Raw genomic sequence first — 23,276 nt, 5'->3', positions numbered from 1 at the left:
GCCTTGCTTCCCGCTCCCGCTTCCCGTATCACTTCCCGCTCCCGCTTCCTCAACTGGCAACCATGGTCTAGAGCCCATTAGAAGTGTAAAAAAAGTGCATTTTCACCATTTGTTCACTCAAGAAAATGAGTTAAGGTAAAAAAATCTTTATGATGAGTAAAATTACAAAGCCACTCTCCAAAAAAATTTTGCCTAGAGGGCCGCTGCCCCTTACAACCTCCCTTTAACTTGCCTCGAAGTTGGATCCGAAAAAAATTAAAGGTTTACATCAAGGTAGAAATTAGGCTCCACCCTCCAACAAAGATGGCATAAGATGATCCGGTATGGCAATGGCGTACTCATGTAATGAGTGAAAACCGATTGAAATCGAGTGCAACTATTGCCATAATATTTTTTTATGTAATATGAAAGTATGAGTCTTGTGGAATGTTCTTAATTGCAAGATATTTAATATTTTGCATTGTTCTTGTGAGATATGCATGCAATGTTATCTATGATTCTATATTAGTTGATGTTTGATGATGTCTTATGCAGCTCATAGAGACACAAATGCTTCATATGTGATTTTATGGTTGTATTTTGTGCAATTCATCATTATTTCATGTGATATGATTTTTTTATAATTTTTTATAATTTTTCTGACTTTTTTTTATTTTTTAGAAATTTTTCATTAAAAATTTATGATACGATACAGTGTTACTTTGGTACTGACCGATGCGGGTAACGATAAGATACCTACAACCTTGCATTTAACCCATTCGAAAACAACAAAAATTATGTGACAAAAAGAAATCCGCTCAGCACCTACCTCTCTAGCTCGTTTCCCCCTCCCATACTGCTGGGAGTCACAAATATTGAGGTACTCACTATTTTGCTTTACTGCCACATTAGATGATTCATGTATTTTCATTGCTTTATAAAATGGTTTCAGATCATCTTCTGTCACAAGCCGAGAAGGCATCTGAAAGAGCTCGGGGGCATCCTTGCCTTGTGCCTGTAGAAGCTTCCGCCATGAAGCCTGTAACATTATTTGAGTTTTAGAAGGATTTTACCAATAAAGCAAAAACATGCATGAAATATATAAACATATGAGAAGTATGAAATATGCAGAACATAGCACCAACCATCTCATTTTCACATCTCTTTCTGTCAACTGATTCAAAGACATCGATCTCAGGTTCGCTGGAAACAAGCAATGCAACTTCATAGGCTCAGTAAACAAATATAGAATTCTAACATATGATGAAACAGTAAAGTGATTACATGACCAGGAGACTTTGTTTATCGTCACAAAATGCAAGTAATGAAATTATATCACATAATGCAATGGTCAACAGATCCACCTGCGAGCTAAGAGGTAATTAAGAGCATCATCATCCAACACAGGAACAACTTCTTCTTTCTTACATTCCCTCAGAAGCCCCTCCAAATACTCTCTTCGATCTTCCGCACTGCAATGCCACACCAAAGAAATAACTACAACATGACATCCTAATGAAAATCTCGGTCAGTACCCAATGCAAATGGTTAGGATAAAAGTGCATTATAAACATCATGGAGACTACAAGAATCAGAAACCTGGTGTTGTTGTCAAAAAAACCAGCAGTGATACTCTGATTAGCCACACCAAGTTTGTGCTCTGCTGCAGCTCTCACTTGCTCCTCAACAGTCCTAACCTGCACAACTGAACAGTGAGAAGACTGCATATCTATAGAAAGTTTCTGAGACTTTGAAAGATTGCATCAACCATGCTCTAAACATAGTCGCCTATATCGCCGATATATTGAAAATATCGCGAAAATATCGGCAATTTCAAGCTAAATGTTAGTAACCGGAATATGTCACGATATATTCAATATATCAGCAATTCATGTATCTCGCGATATTATCGCGAGATATATCGCTACAGAAACTGCGTGATTTTCAGATTCTGGTTTTTTTAAAAAGCCCCAATTTTATTATAGATAAAATTTTGGAAAAATCACTATAATTTAAAGAAAAAAACGAACTTGGCATCAAATTTTGGTTTGATTTGGTTCAAAAACCAAATCAAATCTATGTATTTTGCACATTTTGTGTTTTTTTTTTCAAAATATTGTTTTCAAAAAATATGAAAAATGGAGGATTTTAAAAGCAAAAAAAATTACTATATTTCTATTAATAAAAACGGAATGATTTGCAAAAAATCTTGAGTATTGGGTGAGATGAGAAAATCCCCAAATCGAGTGTCGTGAGGGGCTGTTTCTGAAAAAGGGCATTTTGGGGATTATTCAAAACTTGAAAACGTGGGGTTTTAAAAAGTTTTAAAGGGTAAAATAGGAAATAAAAGTAGAAATGTGTTTTAAGGGTTTTAAAATCTAACTTAGTTGCTCATTTATCAATTTATCTTGTCTATTTTAAGGTCTTTATTTTAGTTTTCTTTCATTTTTCTATTCTGTATTTTTACTTATTTTTTAGAATTTTTATTTAATTTTTTATATATTCCCGAGATTTATCAACTTTTGAAAATCTCTCCGAGAAATACCCTTGCTGATAAATTACCTTTAACGATACAGGTGACTATGGCTCTAAATAAATGGAAATATCAACCAATTTATGCAATAAAGTAATACCAGTTGTATCATTGAAATCTATGTCACAAACTCTTCTAACAGGGCACACCCACACCCAAGCGGGTGCGACACTTGGACACAACTTCCTTTGTGTTAGGTGAAGTCAACCACACTGAGGTCCATTTCTATCCAAAAGTAGATTCAGTTAACCCTAATCAAGTCTATTTTTATCTATATTATATATATAAATACATAAATGCAAACACATACATGTAGTGTTAACTTAAAATTGTTAAAAATTATATATATACCCTCCCCGCACCCCCGCACCCAAGTTTTTTTAAAGTGCCGCATCCGCACCCGCACCCGCACCTATGTGACATAGATTGACATGAACATGGCACAATCAAATTGTTAGAATAATTTATATAGAAAAAGGGTTGACAATGTATTGATTTCTGTTTTTGGTATATGTTGAGACCAAGAAACATAAAACCCATGTAGTAGAGCGAGACTGATGCATGTACTAGAGGGTCTTCAATGCAGCATGAACATAGATTTATTGTATCATTGCCTAAATAACCATATATAAAAAACAATAAATTAATCTCCACCATGCCCATTTAAAATAAATTCATCAAATGCCATTTTCTTTCTGTACAAAATATGCATTATAAAATACCAAAAAAAACAAAAAGGAGATTAGCCATTGATATTCTAAGATGACATGTAGTAGTATATCTCTGAATTGCGAGATGTATGGCTACAGTACATCCACAAAGCCAAAAATCCAAGCTTCTACAAGTAGACCTACATAATTATAGCTTCAGTGACGACCAAGATCTCTAAATGGAAACCACCATCCAGTGACAAAAATAAACAACTTCTCGGTGAAAACACATAATTGCAAATACACACTGCCAATCCATCTGCAATGAAGGAAGGTGGCTAAGGAGGTATTGGGTGAGTCTAAAGGCGGTGCACCGCTAGGTAAGGATACATCATGGTGGAATAAGGATGTCAAATTAGCTATTAATGTTAAAAGAGAGTGTTATAGAAATCTAAGTAGGAGTCGTGATAATGAGAATTTGGAGAAGTATATGATAGCAAAGAAGGAAGCTAAAAAAGTAGTTCGAAACGCGAGGGATAAGGTATATAAGGAGGTTTATGACAAGTTGGATACCAAAGATGGTGAGAAGGATATTTATAGGCTTGCAAAGATGAGAGATAGGAAATCGAGGGATCTGGGTATGGTTAGATGTATCAAAGATGAAACGCAAAGGGTTTTAGTCAAATACGAGGAGATTAAGGAGAGATGGAAAGATTATTTTGATAAGCTATTTAATGGAAGTCATGCTCAGGATCTTGGAGACTTCTTCATTCCTTTTCATGAGATGAATCGTGACTTCATGCACAAGATTCAAAAGAAATAAATTGCAGAGGCTTTGAAGAAAATGAAATCAAGAAAGGTAGTTGGCCCAGATGGTATACCTATCGAGGCTTGGAAATGCTTGGGTGAGAAAGGTTTAGAATGGTTGACAAATCTTTTTAACAAGATTTGGCAGACAAATAAGATGTGTAATGAGTGGAGGAAGAGTACTTTGGTGCCTCTATATAAGAATAAGGGTGATATACAAGATTGCACAAACTATCGTGGTATAAAACTCATGAGTCATACTATGAAACTTTGGGAGAGGGTGATTGAGTATAGGTTGAGGAAGGTTGTCATGATATCAGAGAATCAATTTGGTTTTATGCCTGGAAGATCAACTATGGAAGCTATACATCTTCTTAGACAACTTATTGAGAGATATAGAGAGAGGAACAAAGATTTGCATATGATTTTTATTGATTTGGAGAAGGCATACGATAGAGTACCTAGGGATGTTCTCTGGTGGACAATGATGAAGAAAGGTGTTTCTCTTAAGCACATTAGTATAATTAAAGATATGTACGAAGTGAAAAAGGTGCAAAAGGATCCGACCAGGGATCCGACCCGATCCATGTAAAGATTGTTTACAGTATACGTTATACCTCTTTTCTTTTTAATCGGGTCTGGATACACCAGACTCGGATCCATACCTGTGTAAAGTAAAGTTATAAATGAATTAATTTAGGTCACGATTTCATATAGAAATCGTGACAACCGCATACCCCTTCTTGCTTTCTTCTCTTCGTCTCTCCCTCTCTCTCTTTCTCAATACAGGTACAGGTGGATTTCTAATATGGTATCAGAGCGAAGATTTGTCTAAGGGCAAAAAAAAGGTTTCGGCAGATGCGACAATCAGAGTTTTGAGGTTTTTCGTTCCTCCCCTTTTATACTCTTCTTCATTTTCTTTCTTCTCTCGTTCTTCCCTTCTTTTCTGAAATTTTCCCCACATCTCACGTGGGCTTGCTTCTCTCTTGGATCTGAGATTCACGTGAACCCAGACTGTGAAAAACGAGTGGTTGTATTTCATGTGAATCGCTGAAATCGATTCATGTGAAACATCAGACCAATCGCGTGCCCCATTTCAGTTTTGTTTTATATTGCCTGCTTGACCCTCTTTATTGCTATCGTCTGTTCGATCTCCCTTTGTCCAATCCCCTCCACGCATCTATTTCTACATATTCAAATATACATCTGCTGTGTAGTTTTCTTCCTGTTTCTTTTTTTGCTACTTGTTTGAAAATATATTTAACGTGGGAAAGTTTTTTCTTACATCAATATCAGTTTTCTGGAGTGCATAGAAAAAGGTTCAGTCTCTCTATTCTCTGAATCTAACAGCCGAAAAAAATAATAAAAAGGCTGAGCATTTCGTGAAAACTCTTGCACTTCGTGAACACTCTTGATGAATTTCACTCTCTATGGATCCTTATTCCTCTCAATCAAATATTTCTTCAAGTTTTCTCAACCAACTCGTTTCTGAAAAGTTGAATACCTCAAACTTCTTGATTTGGAAGAGACAAATCATTCCTTTTATAAGGAGCCAAGGTCTCGTAGGTCACCTGGATTGAACCACCCCAATCCCACTAGAATTTGTTCTGAGAGAAGAGAAAGATGATCAAGGGGCGAGTTCGATCGTGTATGTCAAAAATATAGAATTTCTCAATTGGGAAAGGAAAGATCAATCAGTTGTTGCATACATCACCTCAACTCTGTCTCAAGAGGTCCTTGTTGCCATTCCCGACAATTGTACAGCACTACAACTCTGGGAACGACTGGTTCAGACATATTCGCAGGTTTCTCAAGCAAGGATGGTTTTTTTGAAAAGGGAATTTCAGTTGTTAAGAAAAGACTCCATGACCATCATGGAATATTTAAACAAAATAAAGATCATCACAGTTCAACTTGCAGTTATAGGATGTGCCGTAAGTGACAATGACATTGTGCAACAAACTCTGAGTGGATTGGGATCTGACTACAATATGATAGTTACTTCACTATTGCGCCTTCCTGTTCTTCCTACCTTTGATGAGCTACGAGCCAAATTGATCCAGTATGAAATGACTCTGAAAGGATTCTCTGAAGAAACGCACATTCACCCAAATTCTCAAGAAGTTTTTGCCACAGGCCTGATTCATGGTAGAGGACGGGGATGAGGAGGACAAGGGCGAAGTGGATATGGAGGGCGTGGTCTGCTTCCCACTCCAAACATGTTAACCCATGCGCAAGGACCAAGATTCATCCCTACTTGCTTCCTTTGTAACAAAAAGGGGCATATCAAGGCGAACTGTTGGCATAATCCAGAGAATAAAAGAAAGGGTCCACAGACAGAAACCAAAAGAAGATTCACAAATACCAGAGACAGTGGAAAGATTAAAGATCTGCTGATATCTGCCTTGTCAGAGTTGAAATTGAAGCAGAGTGACGAAGGCACTGGGTTTGTCGACTCAAGGGCAGTGACTCATGTGACAGGAGATGCAGGTAAAATTTCTAACCCTATTCCTTATTTTGGAAAAAAGTAAGATTGTCACTGAAGATGGATCCCACCATCCTGTTTCTCATGTTGAAAAAACTATCATTCTCATGTCATATTCCACTCTTACTCTTTCTGACATTCTTCATGCTCCTGCCATCAAGAAAAATATTGTCTCTGTTTCCAAACTTATTGATGATAATAATGCTTCAGTTGAATTCACCCCTTCCTCTGTGCATGTAAAGGACCTATGCACGAGGAAAACATTCGTTGAAGGAAAGAGACGAGGCAATATGTATGTCTTTGAAGAAGCTCCATGTCATGTTGTCTGCCCTGTTCATCTGAATTTGAAGCCTTCATTAGAGTCATGTTCATCCTCTTATGCTAATGTTTTTAGTATTTCTGAATGTAATAAGCCATTCTTATGGCATAGTCAATTAGGACATTGTGGGAGTCATTTTATTGAAAAACTTGTCTCTAATAATCTAATTCTAAAATAAAGTCTCAATGGGGATGAGAGCAGTCATAAGTGTTCCAGTTGTCTTTCATGCAAGAGTCATGTATTGTCTTTCCATTCCATTAATAAGAGAGCTTCAAAACCTTTTGAAATAATTTGTTCTGATATATGGGGACTCACCCTGATTGCCTCTGGATCTGGGAGCAGATACTATCTAATCTTTGTTGATAACTATTCTCGATACACTTGGATATATTTCATAAAAAATAAGTCGAAAGTCTTCTCTTTGTTTCAAAATTTTCTTTCCTTGGTCAAAAATCAATTTTCTGAGTCCATTCAATTTTTCCAATGTGATGGAGGTGGGGAATTCTCATCCCGTGATTTTATTTCTTTTCTCCGAAATAACGGAATAGGAAGAAGGGTGTCATGCCCTCACACCCCTCAACAAAATGGGATTGCTGAACGAAAACATAGGCATATCGTTGAAAGTGCCATGAGTATGCTTCATGACAGTAATCTTCCCAGCAACCTATGGACAAAACCTTTCATTTTGTCGTACATGTGATAAATAGACTGCCTATGGTTGTTCTGGAAAATAAGTTTCCTTATCACTGTCTTTTTGGAGCTCATCCTAGTTATCATGATCTACGTGTTTTTTTATGTGTTTGTTATCTGCATATTGATCAGTCCCTGAGAAATAAGTTTCAGGACAAGGCCCAGAAATGTAGGTTTGTGGGATATGCAGATAACTACAAAGGATATAGGTGTTATGATCCCACCAACAAACGCATCAGAACCTCAAGAAATGTTGTCTTTGATGAACAAAATTTTGATAATGAAGCTGACGCAACAAACATGCCAACTGAAGTTTACTATCCTTGGCTGAGTTCAGAACTTTTTGCTGGCTCCAATGAAGCATGTTCCTCAGATTGCGTGCAACAAGAAGAAGAAATGTTTGAGAACCCTGGGACGTCGGGATCACAGAATGCAGAGGAAGTACCAGATAGATACAAAGGCAGTCTATTCTAGACAAAGACCGACAGCATCAAGTCATTCAGATCATGTCTCAGTCGCCAATCTGACTCCTCATACTCTTGAGGTCAGAAAATCAAACCGCATACGACATCCTATTGATAGGTGGGTTAGCTATAACAACTTCTCCTTGGATCTTCAACTCTTTTTAATTGCCCTCAATAAGGAAGATGAGTCTATTATGTACTATCAGGCAGCCACTTTTCCCAAATGGGTAGAAGCCATGAATGATGAAATGCAAGCCTCGCATGAATGTGGAACCTGGGAAGTTGTTCCCAGACCACCTAACAAAAATGTTGTCGGATGTAAATGGGTCTACAAAATAAAGTACAAGCCAGATGGAACCATTGAACGATATAAGGCAAAGCTTGTGGCAAAAGGATTCACCCAAGAAGCAGGGCAAGACTATGATGAAACCTTTAGTCCGGTTGTAAGAATGGGAACAATTTGAATTATTATTTCTCTGGTTGTTGAACATGGATGGAAGTTGAGTCAGCTTGACGTGAAAAATGCATTCTTGCATGGAGATTTGAAGGAGGAAGTATACATGGAACAACCCCCTGGATATTAAGAACAAAATTGTAAAACCCATGTGTGCAAGTTAAACAGAGCTATCTATGGTCTGAAGCAAGCATCTCGCTCTTGGTTTGATAGCTTCTCGCTAGAGATTCAGAAACATGGATTTTCACGTTCCATGCTGGACCACTCATTATTTATTTTTAAAAGTCAGACTGTGACCACTCTATTATTAATTTATGTTGATGATATTATCATCACAGGAAACTCTGCATCCCACATTCAAGAAGTAAAAGACTTACTAGGTCAGAGGTTCAAAATGAAAGATCTTGGAGTTCTACGTTATTTTCTTGGTGTAGAAGTTGATAACCAGGCTCATGGCTTGACACTCACTTAGCATAAGTACACCGTAGACGTTCTCAACAAGGCAGGCATGAAAGACTGCAAACCTCTAAGAACTCCGAGTGTGCTTCATCAAAAACTTAGCGCTGATGATGGAGATCTGTGTGATGACCCCACCAGGTATCGAAGCATAATATGAATGTTGCAGTACCTCACATTCACTAGACCTGACATCGTTTATTCAGTCAATCAAGTGTCTCAATTTATGCATGCGCCACTTACTGGACATATGGAAGCGGTCAAGAGGATCCTTAGATATTTGAAAGGGACTATTGGGGATGGATTGATATATTCACTATAATCATATGGCAAAGATGAACACGAACTTACTGTATATTGTGATGCAGACTGGGCAGGAGATCCTGACGAACGAAGATCTACATCAGGATATTGTGTCTTCATTGAAAAAAATTTAGTCTCTTAGAGCAGTAGAAAACAAAAGGCTATCGCTAGATCAAGCACTGAGGCTGAGTATAGATCCATGGCTGCTGCTACTGTCGAAGTCACATGGATCAGGCATCTACTAACTGAAGTAGGAGAAAAGATCTCTCACACTACCTTGCTATGTGACAACCAAAGTGCTATCAACATGTCATTAAATTCAGTACATCACAGTCGTGCTAAGCACATTGAGATTGACCAACACTTTGTGAGGCAGAAGGTTGAAGAAAAAGAGATTAAGCCTGAATTCATCTCTACTGAAAGACAAGTTGCAGACATATTTACCAAAGGGTTAACAAAGGATCATTTTTGGATGCTTAAAGACAAGTTGTTCATGGTCCAAAACCATGAACAACTTGAGGGGGGGTGAAAAAGGATCCGACCCAGGATCCGACCCGATCCATGTAAAGATTGTAAAGATTGTGTACAGTATACGTTATACCTCTTTTCTTTTTAATCGGGTCTGGATACACCAGACCCGGATCCATACCTGTGTAAACTAAAGTTATAAATGAATTAATTTAGGTCACGATTTCATATAAAAATCCTGACAGTCGCAGACCCCTTCTTGCTTTCTTCTCTTCATCTCTCCCTCTCTCTCTTTCTCAATGCAGGTACAGGTGGATTTCTAACACGAAGGAGTAGTAACCAATGTATGCACTTGTGGAGGGGTGACAACCAATTTTCTTATAACGGTTGGGTTACATCAAGGATCTGCATTAAGCCCTTTCCTATTTGCTATAGTGATGGATGAGCTTACGAGATCAATTCAAGAAAATGTGTCGTGGTGTATGTTGTTTGCTGATGATATTTTTTTATTTATGAGTCTAGAGCTGGGGTTAATGCTAAGTTAGAATTATGGAGACAGACATTGGAAGCAAGAGGTTTTAAGTTGAGTAAGAGTAAGACTGATATATGGAATGTCGGTTTAGTAAGCAACGAAGTAGTGATGGGAGTGTAGTGAAGCTTGGTGAGCAAGAAATACCGGTGGATGTTCAAACATTTGGGATCTATCATTTAAAAGGATGGAGAAATTGATGGAAATGTAAATCATAGGATAAAGGTTGGGTGAATGAAATGGAAAAGTGCAACTGGAGTGTTGTGCGATCGTAGAATGCCATTGCGGTTGAAGGGAAAGTTTTATAGGATGACAATTAGGCCCCCTTTACTATATGGTACGGAATGTTGGGCTACCAAGAGACATCATATTCAAAAAAATGAGTGTAGCTGAGATGCGTATGCTTCGATGGATGTGTGGAAATACAATAAAAGATAAGATTCGAAACGATGAGATACGTAAGAAGGTAGGCGTTGCATCCATTGAAAATAAGATGAGAGAGAATCGTTTACGGTGGTTTGGACCAGAGTTACTAGTCGAGGAAGCGGGAGTAGGAAGCGGGAGCGGGAAGCGAGGCACTTTCAAAAATTTAGGAAGCGGGGAAGCGTGGGACCACTTAGAAGAAAATTCCGAACCGTCTCGAAAGCGACCTAGGAAGCGAACCGGAAGCGAGGGGGAAGCGAAAAAAATGAAAAAAATGGGGAAGCGAGGGGAAAACGTGGAAGAATCGTGGGGAAACGCGCTTCCCATAAAATGGAAACACGCTTCCCAAAAAAGGGGGACGCTTCCCCTCACGCTTCGGAAGCGCGACGTTTCGCGCTTCGGGGAAGCGTGCTTCCCCTTTTACTTAGGCGCTTCCGGTAACTCTGGTTTGGACATATTCGGCGAAGGCCTAATGATGCTCCAGTTAGAAGGATGGAGAAATGGAAAAATATATTAGTTAAAAGAGGTTGGTGTAGGCCTAAGAAGACTTGGATGGAGATGATAGGAAAGGATATGAATGCTTTGAACCTCACCGACGACATGACATTGGATAGAAATGATTGGAGGAGAAGGATTCATGTGGAAGACCCAGAATGATTTTCTTATTTGGTTCATATTGCTGACCCCAATTATTTTGGGATGAAGGCGTAGTTGTTGTTGTTGTTGTTCTTGGTGAAAACACATAATTGCAAATACACACTGCTAATCCATCTGCAATGAAGACCTAGTAATCATCCTCAATATTTGACAAGTTAGCTAGAACTTTTACCGTTATTGGTGCCTTTTAAAATGATGAATCCAGAATCAGCCTCAAAGAATCCAGGATTTCAAAAGTTAGTGCAACAGTAAAGAGAATTAGCCTCTGGAAGTTGAGCAGACCAAGTTTTATGCTTTCTAGATAGTTTTCAAACATATTCTGAAAAAATTCCAGCCAAATACTATTGCTATCACTATGTTCAGTTGATGTCACCATAATAAATTTAAAAAAATAATAAAAGGATAACTAATTTTCTCTATTCCAGGCCATACTTCACCATCAGAACAGGCGATGCCTTTCTAATGCCAAATCAGTTGCCAGAACTTTTTTTCCCATTAAATGCTAGTAATATATTTAGTTCTTGGTATGCCCGACCTTACTTCTATTACCTCTCTATTATCAGCCTTTTATTTGGTTTCTTCTTGGATCCCCTCTTGACATCTCATACCTTTATGCCTGTTGGAAGCCTTGTCATAAACCTTCTTTTGAATCACATTCTTGTCTCTTCTTTTTATGCCAATATATTATCTTAAATCGTACATCTTAATCTGAAGAAACCATTTTCCTTGTTTGGAAGATTATCATATGAACCCTTTGTGCTGTGGACATGAGCTCATAGTGCATTTTAGGGCTGCACACCGAACCGAGCCGGCTTGGGCTCGCCCACTTTGTAAATGAGCCGAGCTTGAACCGGCATATGAAGCTTGGATGAGCTATCGAGCCAAGCTTGAATGACCTGTCGAGCCTGATAAGGCTCGGTTCGTTGCAATCCCAACATATATAATATGTTTGCAAATAAAGCCAAATGGTCATTGTTACCGTAATGGGTAGGGCGTTAGACTTTTCTTCAGAAGGTGTTGGATTCGAATCCCGTCTTTTGCCTTTTTTCGTTGTTCGTTAATATAGAGAATTTTTAGTATATATACATTTTTTGTGACAATAGTAAAAAAACGTGCTCTGGCTTAATGGTGGGTCACTTTGTTAACGTTAAAGAGGTTTGGGGATCAAATCCCACCTTTGCAAGTCTTTTTTACCAGATTTTTTATGGAATACCATTGAAGCTCGGCTTGACTCGAGCTCAGAACCGAGCTGAGTCTGGATAATGGCATACAAGCTTGGCTCCGAGCTCGAGCCGAGCTTGGACAAAGGCATTTTGAACCAAGCCGAGTTCGAACAGCCCAGGCTCGGCTTGAACTCGGCTTGTGTGCATCCCTAGTGCAGATATATAGATCACTCACACGCTAGGAAAGATCATGTGTAAGAGATTTGTGGGAAGGAGAAGGAAATTAGTCTAGTTAGATTTTTTTTTAGTCAGCATATTTTTTAGATTTTTTCCCTCTTTTACTTATCTTCTAATTTCAGTGACTTTACCATTTTAACATGTTGCCTAGACAAGGAAAAATGATAAAACATGCTTTTTTGCTTGAGCTTCTTTTATCATCTCATTATTCTTGAGCATGTTAAGCATAGAGATACAACATAGCTCTAACCAGGTCATTAGAAAAGCTAAGGACAAGAGAACGAAAAATTAAGGAATGAGAACATTTTACAAAACAATAAAAAAATGAAAAATTACTGCCTTGCCCCTGAGAATAATGTTATTTCACAAAATAGCTGCAAAATATGGCACTATTCCTCGCATACCCACCCACCAGATTTTCCTTGAATTTGGAGGCATTGTTGATGATTTTACCCTTCTGCTAAAACATCGTTCTAGCCAAACTCAACATTTCAATGAAACTCCACCCAAGGTTTTAAAACCCGTGACTCGGAACTCGACTCGTTCTTTATTGACTCGTGACTCGGCGGGTCAACTCGGTGACTCGGACCGGGTTTTGTTAACTTTTGATTTTAAAACAAAGACAATATATAAATTGTCATTTAAACATATAAAGGTTTGTAGAATGACTTAATTACTAGTTTAATTGATTAATAAGTAAAATAACATCAAGTAAAACTGCTCTTAATTCAAATCTCACATTTACTAAAGAAACTACACAAGCAGGAGCAAGTCTTTCAAGACAATATATAAAGAATGACTTAATTACTAGCTTCAAGAACTTTAATAGCCATGCTCGATCATGGTTTACAACTTGAATATATGGACATAGCTGTTGTGTTGCAGGGCCTCAGAAAATCCTTGCAAATTTTTGGGAACATTGAACAAAATCCTTGCAAATTTTTGGGAACATTGAACTTTATCTTGATATTTGTAAGTGTGTTTCTGATATAGAGTTGATTGGACCATGCCTTATATATCTGCACATAAATGCATATAAGCTTTGGATAATGAGAATGTTGTGATGTATATATATTATAATGATAAATGTGAGCATTTTATGCCTACTGGTTTTGAACAGGCTGGCTGCCAACTATTGTGTAGGTCTCAGAGATGGTTGCATGAGGGATCAGTTATGTTAGCTGGATTAGTGGATTCACTCTATGTTCATTGAGGGGTACTGGGTTTGATTCCTTACCTGGAGCTACCAAAAGGAATGAATGATGGACATGTGAAATTTGATTGACTTTTACTAATTTTGTGATTTTATATTAAGTTGGTAAGCCTATTGTTATTATGCTATTTGTTCTTTGAAAAATGAACACTTACATATGGAAAAAATGCCCATAGCCTTTGAAAAATGAAAAAAGAAAAAAGTGCCCAAAACTCGCCCGAGTCAGCCTGAGTCAACCCGAGTCAGGCCGAGTCAAGGCCGAGTTTTCGCAGAACGAGTTTAGCTTGCCGAGTTGACTCGTTGGAGGGTCGAGCCGAGCCGAGTCACCGAGTTGACTCGGCGAGTTTTAAAACCATGACCCCACCTTTCCAGCGAAACTGAGATTCGCCTATAAATTGAAATAGCAAAACTCAGTTTATTTGCAACATAACTAACGAATCTAAGTTGTGAGACATTTTTTTTTACAACTATTTTTCTTTCACTCCACCCCCATCATCCTCGTCACCACCACCATTACCATTATCACTACCACCACTTCTCTACTATTATCACCATCATTACCATTATTATCACTACCACCACCATCCATCACAATTGTCATCACCACCACCACCATCTATCACCATTTTCATCATTACCACCATCACCACTGAAATGAAATGGGGATCTTCGAAACACGAGCTTTGATTAACAAGAGCAAGTGTCAAGAATGACACTAAAGCATAACCCTTAAAAAGGGTATAACTGGAAACAAAATAAAAATAAAAATGTATTCTTTATTGATATGAAAAACCAATTGCTTAAGAAGCATTGGAGTGAAATACAAGAGGGGCTGCACCCCTTTATATACACAGCTGAAAGAGGACTCAATAGAGCTGTTGGGCACAGTCCAACAGCTCTATTAAGAGCTGTTGGAATGTGTCAGTCCAACAGCTCTATTGCTAGTAAAGTCTGGACAGGACTTGACTAGCAACAGTCATTCTAGTTCAAACTGAACTAGATGACATAAAGACAAAAAATAAAAATAAAGGAAAAAAAATACAGAAAAGAAAGAAATTAAAAATGTATTTATATATATAATAATATAATATTATTATATATACATATATGTACAGTTTTACATTTTAACACTCCCCCTCAAACTTACGGTACAATGAGCGAAAGTTTGTCTAAGAGAAAGTGAAATCGGGGAGCAGCGAGAGGCTTTGTAAAGAGGTCTGCTAACTGATATTCTGAAGTGACATATGGCAGATCAATTATCCCGTGTAGATATTCCTCTCTGACGTAGTGACAATCCATTTCGATGTGTTTGGTGCGTTCGTGGAATGTTCTGTTACTGGCAATGTAGATCGCACTTTTGTTGTCACAATACATTTGTGAAGCCTTTGTTGCTTCAACTCCCATGTCAGCAAGCAGTCGTCGGAGCCAAACTACTTCCATGGTCGTGGTTGCCATGGCTCTGTATTCAGCTTCGGTGGATGAGAGAGATACCTTCTGCTGCTTTTTACACCTCCATGAGATTAATGATTCCCCTAAAAAGACACAAAAGCCAGTGGTTGAGTGTCTGTTATTGGGATCACCTCCCCAATCAGCATCAGTATATGCAATTAAATCAAGAGAAGAGGAGGAAGATAAGAAAAGTCCTCGTGAAAGAGAGGACTTGATGTATCTGATAATACGCATGACTGCTCCCATATGAACAAAAGTAGGAGCATGTTGAAATTGACTTGCTGTATGAACAGCATGTGCTATATCTGGTCTGGTAATGGATAGATAGAAAGTGCCCCGACAAGCTGTCTGTAAGGAGTAGGGTCTGCAAGAAGTTCTCCATCATCAATCTTCATTTTAACATTAACAACTTCTGGAGTGTCAACTTTCTTATCATCAGTAATACCAGACCTGAAAACAATATCAAAAGCAAATTTAGTCTGAGATAATAAATATCCTCTAGGAGAATAAGCAACTTCAATGCCTAAAAAATATCTCAACAAGCCCAAATCAGTCATTTCAAAATAAGATTTAAGAAGTGTTTTGATTGTTTCAACTCCCTATTTATCGCTTCCGGTGATGATCATATCATCCACATAAAGAAGAAGCACAATGATTCCTGCATCAGAATTCTTAATAAACAAAGCAGTGTCAGTTAAACAGAATTGAAAACCAATATCAATCATAACACGACTAAACCTATCATACCAAGCTTTTGGTACTTGTTTAAGTCCATAAAGAGCTTTTTCTAAGCGAAGGACTTTACCCTTAGGAATACTTAGACCAGAAGGGGGTTCCATATATACTTCTGCAACTAGCTTTCCATTTAAAAAAGCATTTTTGACATCCATTTGAAAAATAGACCATTTTTTGATAGAAGCTAAGGCAATTAAGGTTCGGACAGTAGTCATACGAGCCACCGGAGCAAAGGTTTCTTCATAATCAATCCCATATTCTTGGGCATAACCTTTGGCTACTAAACGGGCTTTATATCTTTCAAGAGTACCATCACTCTTGGTTTTAATTTTATAAACCCATCGACATCCTATAGTTTTCTTCCCTGGAGGAAGATCTTGAATATTCCATGTAGAAGCCTTTTCAAGTGCATCTAATTCAACTTTCATGGCTTCTATCCATTTGATATCATTTTTTGCTTGAAAATATGTGGATGGTTCTTCATATGAGTGAATTAATGCAATAACTACCCTATATGTGGGTGAGAAAGACTCGTATGATACAAACTTTTCTGGAGGCCTCGAGATTCGGGATGATTGTCTAGTTGGAATGTTAGAATATTTCTCAAGTGCACATGGAGTATTAGACTCTTGTCGCCTGGAATATTGAATACTAGTATCTCTATGAACTTCTTCATTTTCAACATTAAGATCAATAATTCTTGGATCATCATCAAAGTTACAATCAAGGTCATATTCATCAGATGTTGATGTTAGATCTAGCAAAAACGAGTACTCAGTGACGTCTTTTAATTTTCTAAAATCAAAGAAGCTCTCCTTTTCAAGAAAGGAAACATTTCTAGACACATATAGTTTATTATTTTTGAAGTCAAAACATCTATAACCTTTCTGGTTTTCAGCATATCCTAAAAAGGCACAGGGAATCGCACGAGGGGAAAGTTTATCATTTTTGTCAGTAAATATGAAACATTTGCACCCAAATATTCTTAATCTAGAGTAGTCTGGAGAAATGTTCATAAGTTTTTCAATGGGAGTGATATTTTGTAACGAAGAAGATGGCATCCTATTAATGAGATAGGTGGCAGTTAAGGCAGCTTCTGCCCAAAAGTCTTTAGGGACTTGATTTGCTATTAATAAAGTTCTAGTGGTTTCTATAATATGACGATGTTTTCGTTCTGCCAGTCCATTTTGTTGAGGTGTATAAGGACAAGATCTTTGATGTGTGATGCCATGCAATTTAAGATAATTTTGAAAATCTGTGGATAAAAACTCTCCCCCTGAATCTGTGCGAAAAATAGTAATATCATTTTGAAATTTGTTTTTAACCATATTATGAAAAGTTTGAAAGTATGAAAATACTTCAGACTTATGTTTGAGAAAGTACATCCACGTATGTCGGGAGAAATCATCGACAAAAATAACATAGTAAACAAATCCTCCTTTAGAAATTACTGGTGCAGGACCCCAAACATCCGAGTGTATTAATTCAAGTGGTCTTGAAGAGAAAAAGGTTCTGTTGTGAAATGGTAATCTTTTCATTTTGCCGAGAATACAATCTTTACAATCAAATGATTCAGAGTTACAAAATTTTCCTAGATTTGGAAAATGTTGGATTTTGGCTATATGTGGGTGACCAAGTCTCTTATGCCACAGTTCCAACTCTATTTTTTGAATATTATAACAAAAAGCTTTCTTCGGCATTTCCAAAAAATCCATGTAATAGAGTCCTCCTTCTCTATGGCCTTCCCCAATCAGCTTGCCTGACTGGCGATCCTGTACCCAACAACCATGAGAAGAAAAAGAAATATTACACCCATAATCAGAAATTTGAGATACAGATAAAAGATTTAAATTTAATTTGGGAACATGTCTAATTTCTGGAATAAAAAAATTTTTTGTTTTATAAATTTTTTCAAAATCTCCTATTCCTTCTATTTCAAGAGAAGTCCCATCAGCAGTAAAGACCTTTGACACACTTGTTTTATTTTTAACACATTTGGATAGACTTTGATTATTTGGGGTCATATGAAAAGATGCACCAGAGTCAAGAAGCCAAGAAATTTTACCTAAATCAGAAAAAGATGAGGCTGCTGCGCCGGTTGAAGCTTCGGATGAGGAAGAGGCACCTTTGATGAGAGGCTGAAGGATCTCCATTAGTTGGGCCAGGGAAACTGGTGCATCCTGATCTTTAGGCTCCGATCCAGCAATTGCAGCTCTTTTTTCTCTCAGCTCCTTAAGTTTGGGACATTGTGGCCTGTAGTGTCCCGGTTCATGACAGTGATGACAAATAACTTTCTTCTTATCATAGTCACCATTTTGTCGGTTAAAGTGAGGAGGCCTATATGATCGAACATGATTCCCTGGTCTAGACACGGCTAAAACGGAATCATCTTCAATTTTTAAAGAACCTTTCCGGAGACGATTTTCTTCCATTGTTAACTCTTCAATAGTTTCCACAATAGAAGGAATTTTTCCCCGGTGAAGTAGGGCCGATTTAGTGGTTTCAAATTCCGGCCTTAATCCAGTGATAAACTGGTAAAAATGTTCAACATCGAGTTGTTTCTGACGAAGCTCGATGTCTTCGGCACAATGCCACTTTGGTTCTAAAAGGGAAAGTTCTTCCCAAAGTTCGGACAACCCATTGTAATATTCACGAATAGTTTTGTCTCCTTGTGTCATCATTCGAACTTTTTCTTGGAGGTTGCACACGTGTGCAATATCTTTAAGGGAATACATATTCTTAAGGTATTCCCATGCCTTATCGGCATGATCAAATTTGGCAAGAATTGAGCATTTTTTAATGTCAACGCTATTGATAAGCCATGACATTATCTTCGCATGAGATATTCTCCATTCTTTCCATTTCTTCTCGTATGAGGCAATAGCCTTGATTTTCTCTTCTTCCGATAGAGGGACGTCTTTATCTCCCTCCTTTTTAGTAAGAGATAGCTTAGGTTCCGAATCGGAACCATCCACAATCCCCCATAAGCCTTTTCCCCATATATGGTGCTTCATGATTGAAGCCCATGTTACATAGTTCGTATCGCTTAGTTTCATAGGCATGATGGTGACTTTATCATTGTCATCCATCGATTACAAGGAGAGAAAGAATAGGGATAGAAGAGAAACAAGAAGGAAAATGAGAAAGAAAGAAAAAAAAAAAAACAATACAACAAGATGTGAAATCTTCTCCAATGAAGTGATAAAACACTTCTCTTCAAGTGGCGAACACTTTTGCAAACGGGCACGGAAACCGAGGCAGCTTTTCCTCAAGATTTAGTACTTCCGTGGCTCTGATACCATGAAATGAAATGGGGATCTTCGAAACACGAGCTTTGATTAACAAGAGCAAGTGTCAAGAATGACACTAAAGCATAACCCTTAAAAAGGGTATAACTGGAAACAAAATAAAAATAAAAATGTATTCTTTATTGATATGAAAAACCAATTGCTTAAGAAGCATTGGAGTGAAATACAAGAGGGGCTGCACCCCTTTATATACACAACTGAAAGAGGACTCAATAGAGCTGTTGGGCACAGTCTAACAGCTCTATTTAGAGCTGTTGGAATGTGTCAGTCCAACAGCTCTATTGCTAGTCAAGTCTGGACAGGACTTGACTAGCAACAGTCATTGTAGTTCAAACTGAACTAGATGACATAAAGACAAAAAATAAAAATAAAGGAAAAAAAATACAGAAAAGAAAGAAATTAAAAATGTATTTATATATATAATAATATAATATTATTATATATACATATATGTACAGTTTTACATTTTAACAACCACTACCATCATCACCACTACCACTACCACCACCACCATCACCATTGTCATTACCATCATAACCATCACCACCACCACCATCATCACCATTGCCACCACCAGTTTTAGCAAAACTAAACTTCGGCCAACGAAACTCACTTACAATAAAATAGCAAAACTCATTTGTGAAACTCAATGGATATAGGACTAGCGAAACCTAGTGGTGGTGGTGATGTTGATGGTGGTGGTGGTAATGGTAATGGTAACGGTGATGGTGGATGAAAATGGTGGCAATGGTGATGACGGTGGTAATGGTGATGTTGACGGCGGATGGAGGTGGTGGCAATGGTGATGATGATGGTGGTGGTAATGGCGATGGTAGTGGTGGTGGTGATAGAAGATGGTCGTGATAATGACAATGGTGACAATGGTAGTGACGGTGGTAATGGTGATGGTGGTGGTGATAATGGTGGTGGTGCTGATGAGGATGATGGAAGAGTGGAAAAAAAGCAGTTGTAAAAAAATAAAGTCTCATTATTGAGATTCATTAGTTATGTTGCAACTAAACTGAGTTTTGTTATTTAAATGTATAGGCAAATCTCAGTTTCGCCGGAAAAAATGGAGTTTTGCTGAAACAATGAGTTTGGCTAGAATGGTGTTTTAGCATAAGGGTAAAATCATTAACAATGCCCCAAAATTTAGGGGAAATCAGGTGGATGGGTATATGAGGAACATTGTGATATCTTGCGGCTATTATGTGAAATAGCATTATTTTCAGGGGTAGTATGGTCATTTTTGATAAAAAAATTGAGGAAAACAAAAAAAGAATGATAAAGTCTTTAATGCAAGGACTACATAGAGCAAATTAGGTGCTTGCCCCCAAAGATGAAAGTTGCAGGTATTTGACAACCAGACATCTTTTTAATTTTAAACTCTTAAGTCTAAACAGTAAAATGTGCCTTGTCAAGGCCAAGCAGTAAAATGGATGCTTCTGAAGACCCAATGCACTCATGTCGAAACGGAGTACACAGGTGCAGGCAGCAACTCAGTCAAAGCAAGGATGGGATTGCACCCCAGCACCCATGTTTTCAGAATTTCCTATGTTGTTCTCATTGTACCCCACACCATACCCATGTGGCATGTGGGCCATGTCACATGGATATGGGAATGTAACACGGTGCAGATACGGAGATACGCTTGGTACGATACATTAATTCTCAAAAACTAGGACATAGGGACACAGTCTATACACATATATGTAATATCTGTGTATGTGTATGTGTGTGTGTGTGTTGTATAAAACAAGAGTTCTAAATCATTATAATTAGGACCATCAAATAATAAAACTAAGTTCAAATTGAAATGTGATGCAATTGATGACAAATTTTAAAAGAAAAAGAACTTAAGTGAATACAACATAAATAGGATCATAAAGGATATAGATAAATTCAATAACACAATGTTGACATATGTATGAAACTGGTTTGATCGTATCCATGAAGCTTCCTTGTAATATATCAGTAAAACCTTGATATAGACTGACGTCTTTTGAGTCTGGGCTTGGCCCAGGTCTCATCGACAAGGTCGAGATGAGTCAATTGAAACGTGAGAAAAAGTTTTATTTTCAACCTTTAAATTCAAGCAAAATTCGGGTTATTTTTAGGCGATATTCAGAAGCGAAATTCGATTTATATATCATTAGATGCTTCTCAAAATTTTGAGCGTAACAATATTTTACCTTTTTGAATTCGAGTTACGGTTGGCCCGAAAATCACAATTTTTTAAAAAAGGACCGCCTCGACGGTCTGAGGCCGGATTTGGATTGGACAAAATCCAATGCATTTGATCCAATCTAATATGGATCTGGACTCTGTCCAAGACCCATATTAATCTGGAATTGATCCAGCCCAAAATCCAATTGGGGTTTGGTTATGGATTTGGATTTGGATTCGGGTCTAGATCCAAAACCCATGCCCAACGAAAATCTAGCTTTAAATTCACTTTTATATTTAAATTAAAGTTAATTTAGAGTTAAAAAGACTCCCAAAGGGATAAGGTACCCTCTGGAAGTTTCTAGATATTTAATTATTAGTAAATAATTAATAATTAATTAATTAAATTTAATTAATTCCGAATTTCAGTTTTTAGAAACTAATTAGGACTCCTTGTTAGAGTCCTTACAGGTCTTTAGACAGCTTAAGAATGATTGAGAAAGACTTTTAAAAAATAGAAACTTTAAAAAGTCAACAAAGAAAAGAGTTTCAAAATTTTTGAAAAGTAAGGATGAGAGTCTCAATGGAGAGAACTCTCTCTCCAGCCCATCTAGAAGGGGCTGGAGAAGGAGGAGACGTCACCCCCCTTTGAGGCTATATAATGGTCAAAAAAAAAGCGTCAACCCTAGAGAAGGAGAGAAAGAAGAAGAGAAAAAAGAGAGAGAGAGAGAGAGGAAGAAGGAAAAAGAAGAAGGTTCTTCTCCATTCAATCCATCCCAAGGTTGCCAGACTAGGAAGCGAAAGCGGGAAATGATACGGGAAGTGAAAGCGAGAAGCGATGCATTTTAAAATATATAGGAAGCGGGAAGCAAAAAATTTAAAAAAAATATATAAGAATTGAATGAGAATTAAAATAAAACACAAATAAAAACTAAAATAAAAGTGACCAATATTAAATTTCATGATTTTGTGTAAAAATTAAATTTTTAAACAAAATCTAAAAATGATGACCACCAAGTACCAATTTAGCTAAAGCACATTGAAGTGAATGAGAAGAGTCAGAGAAAACACATAAAAAGCATAAAACGTTGAGTAACAGAACATATAATAAGAATAAATGAAGCGTGTGGAAAGCATAGGAGAAGCGTGGGGTAATCGAGGTTCTCATCAAGTTTCGGAAGCTAGAAGTATCGCACTTTCGAAGCGAGTTTTCGGGAAGCGAGCTTCCCACCTATCTAAGAAGCTTCTGGTAACTCTGATCCATCCATCCTTGATTTCTTTGTCTTTCTCTTGAATCGAACGAGATAAAAAGCATGGATTTTTATTCCAAAAAACCCATGAGAAAAGAGTAAATCTGAATATTTACTCTAGATTCATGGTTGAGATTAATGTATTTTCTTCTTTTCGAAATTTATTTTGAAATACAAAGAAATACGTAAAAGTACATATATATATATTTGATGAGCCACCGATCTAGTGTGCTATTGCTTTAAAACAATTTTTGTGTAAGTCTATTTCCATTGTTAAAACAAAAATCAAGTTTTGGGGAGTATGTCAAAAATACTGTGTTAAGATTGCATCTTTAGCTTATTCTTTTAGATCCATAAGAAATCTTGATTTCAAAAAATTGACATATGTATGCTTCTTGATGGTTAACTGGTAATGTATGTATTGTTGAGTCTGTAGGTGCATACACATGAGTACCTAAATTTTTAGTTGCATAAACATGCCTAATGAATTTTGAATATGCATATTGGGAGTATGAACCAGTACTTGCATGCTAAAGTG

At 37.3% G+C, this 23,276-nt stretch overlaps 1 protein-coding gene across 4 annotated transcripts in view; it reads right to left on the bottom strand.

The window, feature by feature from the left end:
• LOC149841047 (uncharacterized) overlaps nucleotides 1-23,276 on the bottom strand; it is a 167,809-nt gene that overhangs the window by 6,882 nt on the left and 137,651 nt on the right. For all 4 annotated transcript variants that reach the window (XM_090003557.1, XM_090003554.1, XM_090003556.1 and 1 more), the window contains 4 exons: nucleotides 1,579-1,676; nucleotides 1,344-1,451; nucleotides 1,125-1,182; nucleotides 809-1,018 (listed from right to left, as the gene is read on the bottom strand). In XM_090003557.1, coding sequence (XP_089859683.1) covers nucleotides 809-1,018; nucleotides 1,125-1,182; nucleotides 1,344-1,451; nucleotides 1,579-1,676 — 474 coding nt within the window. The remainder of the gene's footprint in view (nucleotides 1-808; nucleotides 1,019-1,124; nucleotides 1,183-1,343; nucleotides 1,452-1,578; nucleotides 1,677-23,276) is intronic.

The sequence above is a fragment of the Nuphar pumila genome, chromosome 4 (assembly GCF_984573655.1).
Source record: "Nuphar pumila chromosome 4, dmNupPumi1.hap1.1, whole genome shotgun sequence".
NCBI lineage: Eukaryota > Viridiplantae > Streptophyta > Magnoliopsida > Nymphaeales > Nymphaeaceae > Nuphar > Nuphar pumila.
The sequence above is the reverse complement of the archived record's forward strand: the minus strand, read 5'-3'. Positions and strand labels throughout refer to the sequence as shown.